The 13,116-nt window shown below is 42.0% G+C and overlaps 1 protein-coding gene across 1 annotated transcript in view; it reads right to left on the bottom strand.

The window, feature by feature from the left end:
* Window positions 1–5,362: 5,362 nt before the first annotated feature.
* LOC134350773 (histone H2AX-like) overlaps window positions 5,363–13,116 on the bottom strand; it is an 87,172-nt gene continuing 79,418 nt past the window's right edge. Inside the window, exon 3 of the mRNA XM_063056438.1 lies at window positions 5,363–6,960. Within this exon, the coding sequence (XP_062912508.1) occupies window positions 6,562–6,960 (399 nt within the window). The 3' untranslated portion in view covers window positions 5,363–6,561. The remainder of the gene's footprint in view (window positions 6,961–13,116) is intronic.

The following is a 13,116-nucleotide window of genomic DNA, read 5'->3' on the forward strand; positions in this document are numbered from 1 at the left end:
GTGATGTTATGGAGTACTTGGTGACACAGGACAGGATAGGACAAAGTCAGCATGGTTTCCTAAAGGGAAAACCATGCCTAACGAAGCTGTCGGACTTCTTTGAAGAAATTACAAGTAGGATAGAGAAAGCGGATGCTGTGGATGTTATATATTTGGATTTTCAGAAGGCCTTTGACAAGGTGCCACACATAAGAATACTTACCAAGATAAGAACCCATAATATTACAGGAAAGTTACTAACATGGTTAAAGCATTGGCTAATTGGTAGGAGACAATGAGCAGGAATAAAATAATTCTTTTCTGGTTAGCTGCCAGAGACCAGTGGTGTCCTGCAGGAGTCGGTGTTGGGAACACTTCTTTTTATGCTGTATATAAATGATTTACATGTTGGAATAGATGGCTTTGTTGCCAAGTTTTCAGATGACACAAAGATTGGTGGAGGGGCAGGTAGTGTTAAGGAAACGGGAGGGCTTCAGAAGGACTTAGACAGATTAAGAGAATACTTCATACTTTATTGTCGCCGAACAATTGATACTAGAGCATACAACCATCACAGCAATATTTGATTCTGCACTCCGCGTTCCCTGGAGTACAAATCGATAGTAAATATTAAGAATTTAAATTATAAGTCATAAATAGAATAAATAAATAAAAAGAAAGCTGGTGGGCTTTCTTGGCAGTGCACTCTGCTTGGTTGGACCAAGTCAGGTCATTTGTGATATTGACCCCAAGGAACCTAAAGCTGTTCCACTTGCGCACCACCAATGTAAATGGGGTCGTGCGGTCTGCTACTCCTTCTGAAGTCAACAACCAATTCCTTCGTCTTGCTGACGTTGAGGGATAGGTTATTGTCTTCGCACCATGCCACCAGGTTCTTAGTTTCCTCTCTGTACTCAAACTCATCATTATCCGCAATACGGCCTATGGGCAAGAAAGTGCCAAATGAAATACAATGTTGGAAAATGCATGGTCAGGCATGCGCGTAGTGGAAATAAATGTGCAGACTATCATCTAAATAGGGAGAAAATCCAACAATCCAAGATGCAAAGGGACTTGGGAGTTCTTGTGCAGAACACCCTAAAGGTAAAGTTACAGGTTGAGGCAGTGGCAAGGAAGGCAAATGTAATGTTAGCATTCATTTCAGGAGGTCTAGAATACAAAAGCAGGGACGTGATGCTGAGGCTTTATAAGTCACTGGTGAGACCTCACCTTGAGTACTGTGAACAGTTTGGGCTCCTCATCTAGGAAAAGATTGGCCATTGAATCAAAGGTTATGGAGAGAAGGCCAGGGAGTGGGCTGAGGAGGGAGAAAAAGAGGATCAGCCATGATTAAATGGCGGAGTAGACAAGAAGGGGCAAATGGCCTAATTCTGCTCTTATGTCTTATGTCTGATGTCTGACATTTCACACAGAAGGATATGTGGAGAAAGCTGTAGAGGTAGATATATTTACAATATGTGTAAATTACATCTGGACAGGTACATGGATAGGAAAGATCTGGAGTGCAGTAGTCCAAATGAATGCAATTGGGTGTAGTTGAGTTTGGCAGCTTGGTCAGCATGGATGAGTTGGGCCAAACCACTTAAAAACAGGAAAAAAGGGAGAGTAACCAAAATCCAGGAACAAATGCATCATGAATGGCAACGTCCAAAAAAGCAAATCCACAGTCACGCTGATCAGTCCTGGCAACATGGATCCCGAGCCCCTTCACTTTTCTCTGAAAGCAATGAGAGAGAGAGAGAGGAAGACAAGTCAAAACAGCAAATGGCACTGAACACCTGCCTGTTCTCTGCTCTTGTCTTTGTCAGCTTCAAGCTTGCTCGATGACTCAATAAGAGAGAAACAATGGAGTCAATCATGGGCTCCAGGCTGTCAGGCCTCTAGGCCACACTCTCTGTCCCAAACCTCATCGAACTTCCTCACAGACACCAAAGTGCCAGATCACTCAATTGGCCCAAAAACACAACACCAAAGTGTAAATCACAGGTTCCAATCGCATACGGCTTCGTAGTAGAATCATCTTTGAAGGTGGTAGTAAAGGAAGTAGTTTTGTGAACTATTAGTGGGATGTTGCTGTTGATCACGTTGTTTGCTGGTGACATGCTGGAGCAGCAATCAGGCTTGCTGTGGTGACCAGAACAGGACACACTGCACCAGTTCTGTGTTATCTGTGAGCTTGGAACCCAGCACCTATCCCCGCCATCTACCACTGATCACAGATATCTTGTCTCAGAAGCCACAGTCCACCATCACGCTTAGTGTCACAAGTCTATCTGTTAATATGGTAACTGGGATGTTATTTTTACAGTTGTACATGATGTTGGTGAGGCCACAACTAGAGTATTGGGTACAGTTTGGTTACAATGTTATAGGAAGGACACCATTTACATGGGGAGAGTGCAGAGGATTTATGAGAATATTGCCAGAAAAACAGAGACTGACCTTTAGGGTCAAGTTGGACAAGCAAGGGCTTTATTCCATGGAGCACGGGAGACTGACTGCTGACCTTATTGAGCTGTATAAGAACACAAGTGGCACCGTGGTTGTTCTGTCATTCTTCCTAGGGTAAGGGGTTGAAAGACTAGAGAAAATAGTTTAAGGTGAGAGGGGAAAGATTTAAATGGGATCTCAGTGACAGCCTACTGACACAGGTGGTGGTGGCTACATGGAACAAGCTGTCAAAGGAATTGTTGAGGCTGACACAATAACATTCAAACAATATTTGGAAAAGTACATAGAAGTACAGAGATGGGTTTGGGGGCCAAATGTAGGCAAATGGGACTGCCTAGATGGATATCTTGATCAGCATAAATTGGATGGGTGCAATGGCCACCCCCCCCCCAGCACTACTAATAACTACACATGCACATTGATCTGTTGTCCCTCTCTCTCCAAATTGAGTACATCAGTTAAACTGACCTCCGCATGCATTCTTTTATTTAATTGATATGTAGTTCTACAGACACAACAAGTACAAAGGATCTTGGCAGTTCTCATCTAGGATTCACTAAAGGTTAACATGCAGCTTGAGTGGTTGGTAAGGAAGGCAAATGGAATGTTAGAATTGATTTCAAGAGGAGTAGAATATAAAAGCAAAGATGCAATGCCAAGATTTATTAGGCATTGGTCAGACCGTACTTGAAGTAATGTGAGCAGTTTTGGCCCATTTATCTAAGAAAGGATACGCTGGCACAGCCTCAGAACAGAGGAGCATCCATTTAGAACAGAGGTGAGAAAGAATTTCTTCAGCTAGAGGGTGGTGAATCTGTGGAATTCAATGCCACAGGTGCCTGTGGAGGCCAAGTCCAGACTGCAATGTCTTTCTCTTCAGTGAGTTCAGCTGAGAACAATGTATTGCAGTCCATATCCTCTGGCCCACAGACAGGTTAACACTTTGATCCCTAATGCTGGGTGTGTACAGGCCTGTGTGTTCACTGCACGGTGTGGAGAGTTTTGTAGGTCTCTGTCCTTACGGTGAAGGACAATGTTGGAAAGTTCATTGTCCGAGTGGAACATTGCTGACTGTTTCTGGACAATGCAGTGTGGTGTGTTTTCATTGATTCCTGTCAGTTCTCTACTGGGATGTAGAGGTCACACGGTGCAGTATGTTACCTGTCACTTTGTAAAAACATTTCTGCGGGCTTCCAAGTAAACTGGAATATTACTAATTATAGATTGAGTACAACCTTTAAGAGGAAACAATTCACATTTGTGAATATTTAAACAGAGGCCCGAGGCTTTAGAAAAAAACGAAATACAATTTAAAGCCAATAAAATTTCTGAAATATCATTTAAGAAGAGTTGTATCATCTGCAACCTGACTAATCAGAAAAGAGGAGAGAAATTGTGTTTGTAAGTCAAAGACCAAAGCATCTGTTTATGAAACTAAGATAAACGGAGAGGAACTTTGTCTATTTTGTAATTACATAAAAGAAAAAATTTCAATCCACCAACCTGGGAAAAGACAAAAGAAGGAATACAACTCCATATAGAAGTAGGATTACATAAAAAAATTTTAATCCAATAGACAAAGTTCCTCTCCGTTTATCTCAGTTTCATAAATAGATGCTTTTATCTTGATCTTTGAGTTACAAACACAATTTCTCTCCTCATAGTTATTTTATCTGGAATAACCACAACATAACTTATAAGAATAAATCTTTGTTTTATAAAGGTTGGTTTGATAATAATATTTCATTAGTTTAAGTTATTTAATTCAAGCAGTACTTTATTGAGTTATACTGAGTTTTTATCCACCTTTGAATTTCCTGTGACTCCAAAGGAATTTGCTGTTGTCATGGATGCAATTCCCTCTGGTGTAATTATGTTGTTTAGAAATACATCATATTCAGTAGTTGAATTACCCAGCTTGGATCCATCCAGTACAGCTGTAGGAAAGATTTGTTTTCCTCTGTCTTTTAAAAAAAATAACAGAAGCATTAAAAAGTTTGTTTCAAAAAGACATTACTTCTAATCCTACGGCTGCTAGTTTTTGGAATAGTCGCTTGGGGAATCTGAGGTGGAGTATTTGGGGCTTATTTAATAAATTTTTATTGAGGAATAAAATTAAAGAAATTTCATTTAAAATTGTACATAAATATTATCCAACCAATGTTTATTTGACAAGGTTTAATTCTGATATTCAAACTAACTGTTCTTTTTGTGGTTTATATCCAGAGGATTTATTTCATCTGTTTTGGGATTGTGAATATGTTAAAACATTTTGGTTTGATGTTTGTCAATTTATAGATCAATATATTAATTTGGATTTTACTTTTTGTTTTGAATATGTTTTATTTGAGTTTACTAATAATACCAAATCTCATAGGGATCATTTATCATAAATCTTTTGTTAATTTACAGCAAATTTTATATCCATAAATGCAAATACAGCAATAAGAAACTTTCATTTATATTTTTTACGTCAGACTTCAAACTATACATTAATATTCTGAAAACTTCCCATAACCAGAAAGCTGTAAAGACTGTACAAATTTGTCAACGTTTCAGGTTATTTCTGTAAATGTTTTTGTTTTGTGACTCCTTTTAGATATAGTTCCTTCTGTCCAACAGTATTTAGAGTGGTTTTCTTTTTTGTTTGTATATTTAAAGTTAATAGTTATATAATTGCTGCTGCTTATGTTTGATTCCCTGGCTTTGTTAGCATATGTTTAGTGTTTTTGTTTGTGTTCAATAAAAATTAAAATTGATTAAAAATATTTTTTAAAAGTACACCAGCTGCAAGTGAAACTCCACAGAGCAGTGACTAAACACAACGGCTCTTTTAACAGCCACTCGATGTCTCGATGAAAGAATTGCTCCAATATTTCAATAGTGAAATATAACAAACCATTTATTGGAATCTTCAGTTTGGAAATCATTGTAATTTATGTTGTTGACAGCTTGCGGTCCATCTGTCCGGTTCAATCCCGGGATCGCTCTCCCTACTCATTGGCCGAACACCGAGACTTTAACCTCGTCTAGATCAGCTCGGTTCGATTTTCAGATATGCACACACAACTTTACACAAAACGCTTATTCTTGAGAGGCAGAATTTTGCTGTTGCGGGTTAATTGACGTTAGAGTGGTTTATTACCCGCAGTTAGGTGTTTGGTAACTGCCCTGAACCCTGTTCTGAATCAGCTGAGATTCGCAATAGATTTACGGTCCTTTCGCAAAACAACTTCACATCGCAGTCTCGACCCTGACCGCTGTTTCCGAGTCGTCCATAAGCTGATGCGTTTTAAATAATTAAAAAAAGGCTGTCATGTTCTATGAATCAGCATTTATTCCGATCCGGAATTCAATGAGTATCTCGAAGCGGAGAACTAACTTTCGGGGCTCTGCGGATGTGGTCTATGTATTATTTCTGTTTTTATTTTAAATTATTTGCTCAATTCGCCCACTTTTGCACATTGGTTGTTTGTTGGTCTTTGTGGTTTTCCATGGATTCTATTGTGTTTCTTTATTTTGTGGGTGTCTGCAAGAAGTGAACTTCAAGGCTGTATATGCTGTATAGAATTTGATAATAAATTTACTTCGAACATTAAACTTAATAAACTGTCAATATTATAAATGGATCAGGGTCATGTGATGGCTCCTATTCACACAGCTGTAATTATTTGCTTTCGGACAGTTCTATAGATTTATTTTCTTCTTGGCGGACTTTTCAAATTTCAGGATTTTCGGTTAGTTTTGGCGCTTGTCCTGTTGCCGCCCGTTCGCTGACGATTGAGCTCTCTGATTGGCCTTTTTCACTCGCCAATCAGATTATTACCGCCAATCAACCGCCGCCCTGTATTCATGCCGGAAGCGGCGCTGACGGTTCAAAAAAATCCTAAACTTTAGGTAAAATGAGGCAATCTGTTAAAGTGGGCAAATAATTTTTTTTTATTTCAGAGGAAGAGATGCGCTTTAGACTGAATTCAAAACGCTTGTCTACGACAGACCCTTTGAACGGAAATGCCCCGGACTCACCCCGGCTGGTTCTCAGCCCTTCCACAGACAATCTGAGTGGCTCTGAAAAGAGCCTTTGGGTTTTTAAATTGTCGCTTTATCTCTTTACTTGGCCTTGGGGTTGGTGGACCCGCCCGTTTTCTTGGGCAACAACACGGCCTGGATATTGGGCAGCACCCCGCCCTGAGCGATGGTCACCCCTCCCAGCAGCTTGTTGAGCTCCTCGTCGTTGCGGACGGCCAGCTGCAGGTGTCTGGGGATGATGCGGGTCTTCTTGTTGTCCCGGGCCGCGTTACCGGCCAACTCGAGGATTTCAGCCGTCAGATACTCGAGCACAGCAGCCATATAGACCGGGGCTCCAGCACCCACCCGCTCAGCATAGTTACCCTTTCTCAGGAGCCTGTGAACACGGCCCACCGGGAACTGCAGTCCGGCCCGGGACGAGCGAGACTTGGGCTTGTTCTTGGCCTTCCCGGTTTTCCCTCGTCCACTCATTTCAGCAAACTCCTTCGCAGAGAATGAGGAAATGTTTCCGCATTCACCAATTTTATAGCCTCTGGAGGATTGCGGAAGGACACTTACGATTGGTGGTGAAATGCTTTCTCCGATTGGTGATGTGGATTAGCGGCTGTCTGATTCTCCAATGATCAGACCGCAGCAAAAGAAGCGCGAAAAATAACTGTCACTCCCCAAAAGGACATGAAATTTGAAAAAAAGACTTAAAACTATATTTATTATCAATGTATACTACATACAGCCTGAAGATTCATCTCCTTAGGATGAGCCACCAAACAAAGAAACATGACGGAACTCATTAAAAAAGATTATCAAACACCCAATGTGCAAAAATGAACAAATCGTGCAAATTATAGAAAGTAAACAAATAATATTCAGAACTAAAGTTCATGAAAGTGAGTTCACAGTCACGAAGCCAGTCACAGCCGATACAGGATCCTGTTAGTTACAGGCTGCAGCCTTAGTTCTGCACGGGGAAGAATAAACCTCACTGAGCAGCAAGCTGAACACCTTCCTGACCCCCAGCCCCAACACCCTGACATTTTCAATTTGGCCTGGTGCTTCAATCGACCAAACACCAGCTTATTTCTGGCTCTCAGGCCCGAGCCCTGCCGCCTCAGTTCAACACCAAACCACATCAAATAAACAATAAAATTAAACAACAGACCAAAAGAAAGCAATTAGTAACCTCCCTGTGAACGTGGACTCCCTGCATGGTCAGTCACTGAATCCTGTTACCGTCCAGGAGAATATGAATTCTCTGTGAAGATGGGAGAAGATGGCGGCGCGACACAGCTTGCGCGGCCTCTCCGGTGAATGATATCTGTAATCTGTCAAGTAGGGTGCTGCGCACAATCCTGATTTAATGGAGATAGACGTGAGAGAACGGAGGAACATCTGGAGAAACTTCTGAAATGCCTTTTTCGCTGCTGCTGTTACTGTGTGATCCAGAATATCCAGAGGGGAAGGCCCCGAATCCTCGGCTTTGCTTGTTGCTCAGTGGCCGGGACGGGGTCGAAGCGCTCGACAGAGATGGTGCTCGGTGCTCGGTGTCGAGGGGCTGGTTGGAGGCTTGAAGTTTTCAGACAGACTCAGAGTCAGCTGTGGTCGGGTGCTTCCAATACATCGACAGTTGTCAGTGCCTGGAGGTTTATGGCACAGAGAGTTTCTCCCTTTTTCTGCCTGCTATTGGGGACTATCGGGAGTCAATGGGAACTTTGAGACTTTTTTTTACTGTGCCTATGGGCTGTTCTTTATCAACTTATGGTATTGCTTTGCACTGCTGTAACTATATGTTATAATTATGTGGTCTTGTCAGTGTTAGTCTTTGGTTTGTCTTGTTTTTTGTGTGATATCACTCTGGAGGAATATTGTATCATTTCTTAATGCATGCATGCATTTCTAAATGACAATAAACGAGGACTGAGTGTCCTCATAATCTAATCTAATCTAAATTAATTCTACCATAACTGCCTCTGGGAATGTGTCCCTCTTTGTGAAAACACATCACATCATGGAAGATTCACTTCACAGTCTGTGGTGGAAGCACAGAAACAGTGATATGACAGTTAATTTATTCTGATGTAGGTTCAGGGCACCTAGGAAACAGTATAGTGGAGTAACCAAGAGGCATTCCCTTCATGTCTAGAACACGAACAACAGAAAGCATACAAAAATCCCATGCAACCTCATCCACTGTCAATGGTACAAGTGTCTGAAGATGGAGACAAACTAATGGGGAAGAAGTGGAAGTTCCATGCTAGTGCAAGAACACGGGAACTTTCCCTGCCCCTTTTTCAAGGATACATTTCTTGCCCGCTGTCCGTGGAGAGGGTGCCCACTCCCCCCTCCCCCGCCCAGGGTACTGACTGTTTCATAGACAGTAATAACCATGTCTTAAACTGAGTGTACTTACTGCCTTATAAATATTGAATGTCTGTACCTTGTGTATATGTGATGTAAATAAACTTATATAGTTTTGTAAAAAAAAACAAAAATTTCACCAGTACGGCTAAAACAGAAATACTGAAGCAGATGCAGAAAAGTATTTTCGAAATATTCAGACAAATCTTTCAAGCAAACGGTGTGTGGTATCTAATAGAGTCAGTGGGTTTTCAGTTTGTTTTGTAGAACCCTGTGGAAATGCACTTGGAGCTGGTGTACCTGGCCACTGCCTTTGTCCCTTCTGAAATGGTGTGATTGGACAACTTCCCAAGCAGCATTAGCCACATGGCAGTTTAGATCTCCCAGGAGCTGATGGTGAACTGTTTCTTGTAATGGGCCAGGCAGGAAGCCTCACCTGTGATGTGTGTGAAAATCTCATACACGAATGTGTTCATGATGCACACGGCCTTGGAGGGGATGCTGGTGTCTCCAGAGTCTCAACATCCTTCCTATAACGGTGGGACCAAAACTGTATGCAAAACTTCAGATGCAGTCTATCTAGAGTTTTATAAACCGCAACATAATTTCCTGACTATTGAACTCAGTGCCTCGAATAATAAAGGTATGCTTTCTTAACCACCCTATGAACCTGTGCAGCTACTTTCATGGAGCTATGAACTTGGAGCCCAAGATCTCTCTGCTCATCAACACTGTTCAAGGTCTTGCCTTTCACAGTATATTTTTGACCTACCAAGGTGTAACACTTCACATGTGGCCGGGTTAAACTCCATCGCTATTTTTCTGCCCATATCTGTAACTGATCTATATCCCACTGTGTTCTTGCCCATCTTCTACACCATCCACAACAACACAAATCTTTTCATCATCTACAAAATTCCTAACCCAGCCATCTATATTTTCATCTAGGTCATTTATATACATCTCAAACCTCAGAGGTCCCAAAACAGATCCCTGTGGAATACCAGTAATGACAGACCTCCAGTAGACTAAGTCCCTTCAATCACTACCATCTGTCTCTACGAATCATCCAGTTGTAAATCCAAATTCACCATGAATCCCATTCATGTTAATCTTCTGGATGACTAACCTTGTCAAACACCTTACTAAACCCATGTAGACAACAGATCTCCTGTGCCTTCATCACTCACCCTCATCACCTCATCAAAAACTCAATCAAGTTAGTAAGACACTACTTGTCCACATAAAGCCATGCTGGCTCTCCCTAATCAGGCCATGATTTTCCAAATGCTCATAGATCCTATTTCGAGTACAGGAGCAGGGAGGTACCACTGCAGTTGTACAAGGCCTTGGTGAGACCACACCTGGAGTATTGTGTGCAGTTTTGGTCCCCTAATCTGAGGAAAGACATCTTTGCCATAGAGGGAGTACAAAGAAGGTTCACCAGATTGATTCCTGGGATGGCAGGACTTTCATATGAAGAAAGACTGGATGAACTGGGCTTGTACTCGTTGGAATTTAGAAGATTGAGGGGGGATCTGATTGAAACGTATAAGATCCTAAAGGGATTGGACAGGCTAGATGCAGGAAGATTGTTCCCGATGTTGGGGAAGTCCAGAACGAGGGGTCACAGTTTGAGGATAGAGGGGACGCCTTTTAGGACCGAGATTAGGAAAAACTTCTTCACACAGAGAGTGGTGAATCTGTGGAATTCTCTGCCACAGTAAACTGTTGAGGCCAGTTCATTGGCTATGTTTAAGAGGGAGTTAGATATGGCCCTTGTGGCTACAGGGGTCAGGGGGTATGGAGGGAAGGCTGGGGTGGGGTTCTGAGTTGGATGATCAGCCATGATCATAATAAATGGCGGTGCAGGCTCGAAGGGCCGAATGGCCTACTCCTGCACCTATTTTCTATGTTTCTATGTTTCTATGTTTCTATTCCAAAGAATTCTCTCCAATATCTTCCCTACCACTGACATGAGACTCACCGGTCTATAATTTCCAGGTTTATTCATGGTTCCCTTCTTGAATAATGGGACAACTTTAGCCACTTGCCAGTCCTTCAGGATATCACCAGTGGCTAGAGAGGACATAAAGATATTGGTCAAGGCTTTAGTAATCTCTTCTCTTGCCTCCCTCAATAATCTGGGGTAAACCCGATCAGGCCATGGGGATTTATCCAGCTTAATGCTCTTTACTTCTACTTTACCTTGAAATGTGTTAGCATATCAATACACTTGCCATTGATCTCCCTATTCCCAAGTCCTTCTCTTGGTGCTGCACTATGTTCTATGTAACAGCCAACACTGTGCTGTAAGTACGCAGAACTTCACAACAGTTGGCACCATACAATAAGGGCATAGTCCTTGACAACAGCTGACTCCATGCAGTCAGGGCACAGACCTTTAAAATGGATGACACCACACAGTGAGAGCACAGACAGTTACCACAGCCGGAACTCTACAGAAAGGGCACAGACCTTTACAACGGCCTGTACCATCCAGTAAGGGCACAGACTGTGACAACTGTCTTTGCTGTAATGTAAGGGCACAACTTGTTTCAACAGCTGGTACCATAAAGTAAGAACACTGATCATTACAACAGCAGCTACTGTACAATGAGGGCACAGACTATTACGACAGCCGGTTCCACACAGTAAGAGCACAGACCATTCGAACAGATGGTATCATTCAGGCAGAGCACTGACCATTACAACAGTTTAGTACCGGCTGTAAGTACACACACCTTAACCACAGATGGCATCATATAGAAAAGGGACATACAGTGCCTATACAAAGTATTCACCCCTTTGGAAGTTTTCATGTTTTATTGTTTCACAACATTGAATCACAGTGGATTTAATTTGCCTTTTTTGACACTGGGCAATAGAAAAAGACTCGTGTCAGAGTGAAAACAATTTTCTACAAGTTGGTCTAAATTTATTACAATTATTAAACACAAAATAATTGATTGCATTAGTATTCACTCCTTTTAATATGACACACCAAATCATTACTGGTACAGCCGATTAGTGTTAGAAGTCACATAATTAGTTAAATGGAGATTTATTTTTGGAGGCTTGTGTACTTTTAAAACAGACAGTGCCATACAGTAAGGCACGGAGCATTACAACAGATGGCACCATACAGCAAAGACACTGACTATTACAACAGCTGGTTCCATACAGTAAATGCACAGACCGTTACAACAGCTGGTATCGCACAGTCAGGGCACAGACCACAACAATACTGCAAGGGTATAGACCATTACAACAACCAGCTCCTTATAGTAAGGGCAGAAATGTTACAACAGTCAGCACTGACCTGTAATGGCAAAGACTGTTACAACTCTTGTTTTCATATAGCAAAGACACACATCATTACAACAACTGGTACCATACAGTAAGGGCACACACTGTTACAACAGCCAACAATGTAACAGCCCAGACCGTTACAACAGCTGGTACCATACAGTAAAGACTAAGATCCTTACAACAGCTGGTACTGTACAGTAAGGGCACACAATGTTACCACAGACTGGACAGTACAGTAGGGGCACAGACCATTACAACAGCCAGTATCATACAATGAGGGCACAGACCATTACAACAGCCAGTACCATATGATGAGGGCACAGACCATTACAACAGCCAATCCCGCACAGTAATGGCACAAACTGTTACAACAGACAGTTCTGCGCAGTTAGGGCACAGACTGTACTGTACAGTGAGGGCAAAGATCTTTGCAACAGCCGGTACTGTACAGTAGGAGCACAGACCGTTACAAAAGTTGGCACTGTATAGTAAGGGCAGAGAGCATGACAACAGTTTATACTGTACAGTAAGGGCATAGACAGTTACAACAGCTGGTACCATACAGTAGGGGAACACACGTTACAACAGGCATTGCCATACAGTAAGGGCACCGACCATTACAACAGTCAGTTCCGCACAATAAAGGCACAGACCATTCGAGCAACCAGTGCCATTCAGTAAGAGCACTGACTGTTACAACAGCCAGTACCAATCTGTAAGAGCACTGACCTTTACCATGGGTGGCATTATACAGAAAAGGGACATTCTTGTACAATAGGCAGTGGTATACAGTAAAGGCACAGACTATTACAACAGATGGCACCATACACTAAGGGCACCAGCCGCTATACAGTTGGCTCTGTACAGTAAGGGCAAAGACCATTACAACAGCTGGTTCTGTAAATTAAGAGTACTGACCGTTATAATAGCCAAAACCAATCTGTAAGGGCACAGGCCTTTACTACAGAT

Source organism: Mobula hypostoma, chromosome 8, assembly GCF_963921235.1.
Source record: "Mobula hypostoma chromosome 8, sMobHyp1.1, whole genome shotgun sequence".
NCBI lineage: Eukaryota > Metazoa > Chordata > Chondrichthyes > Myliobatiformes > Myliobatidae > Mobula > Mobula hypostoma.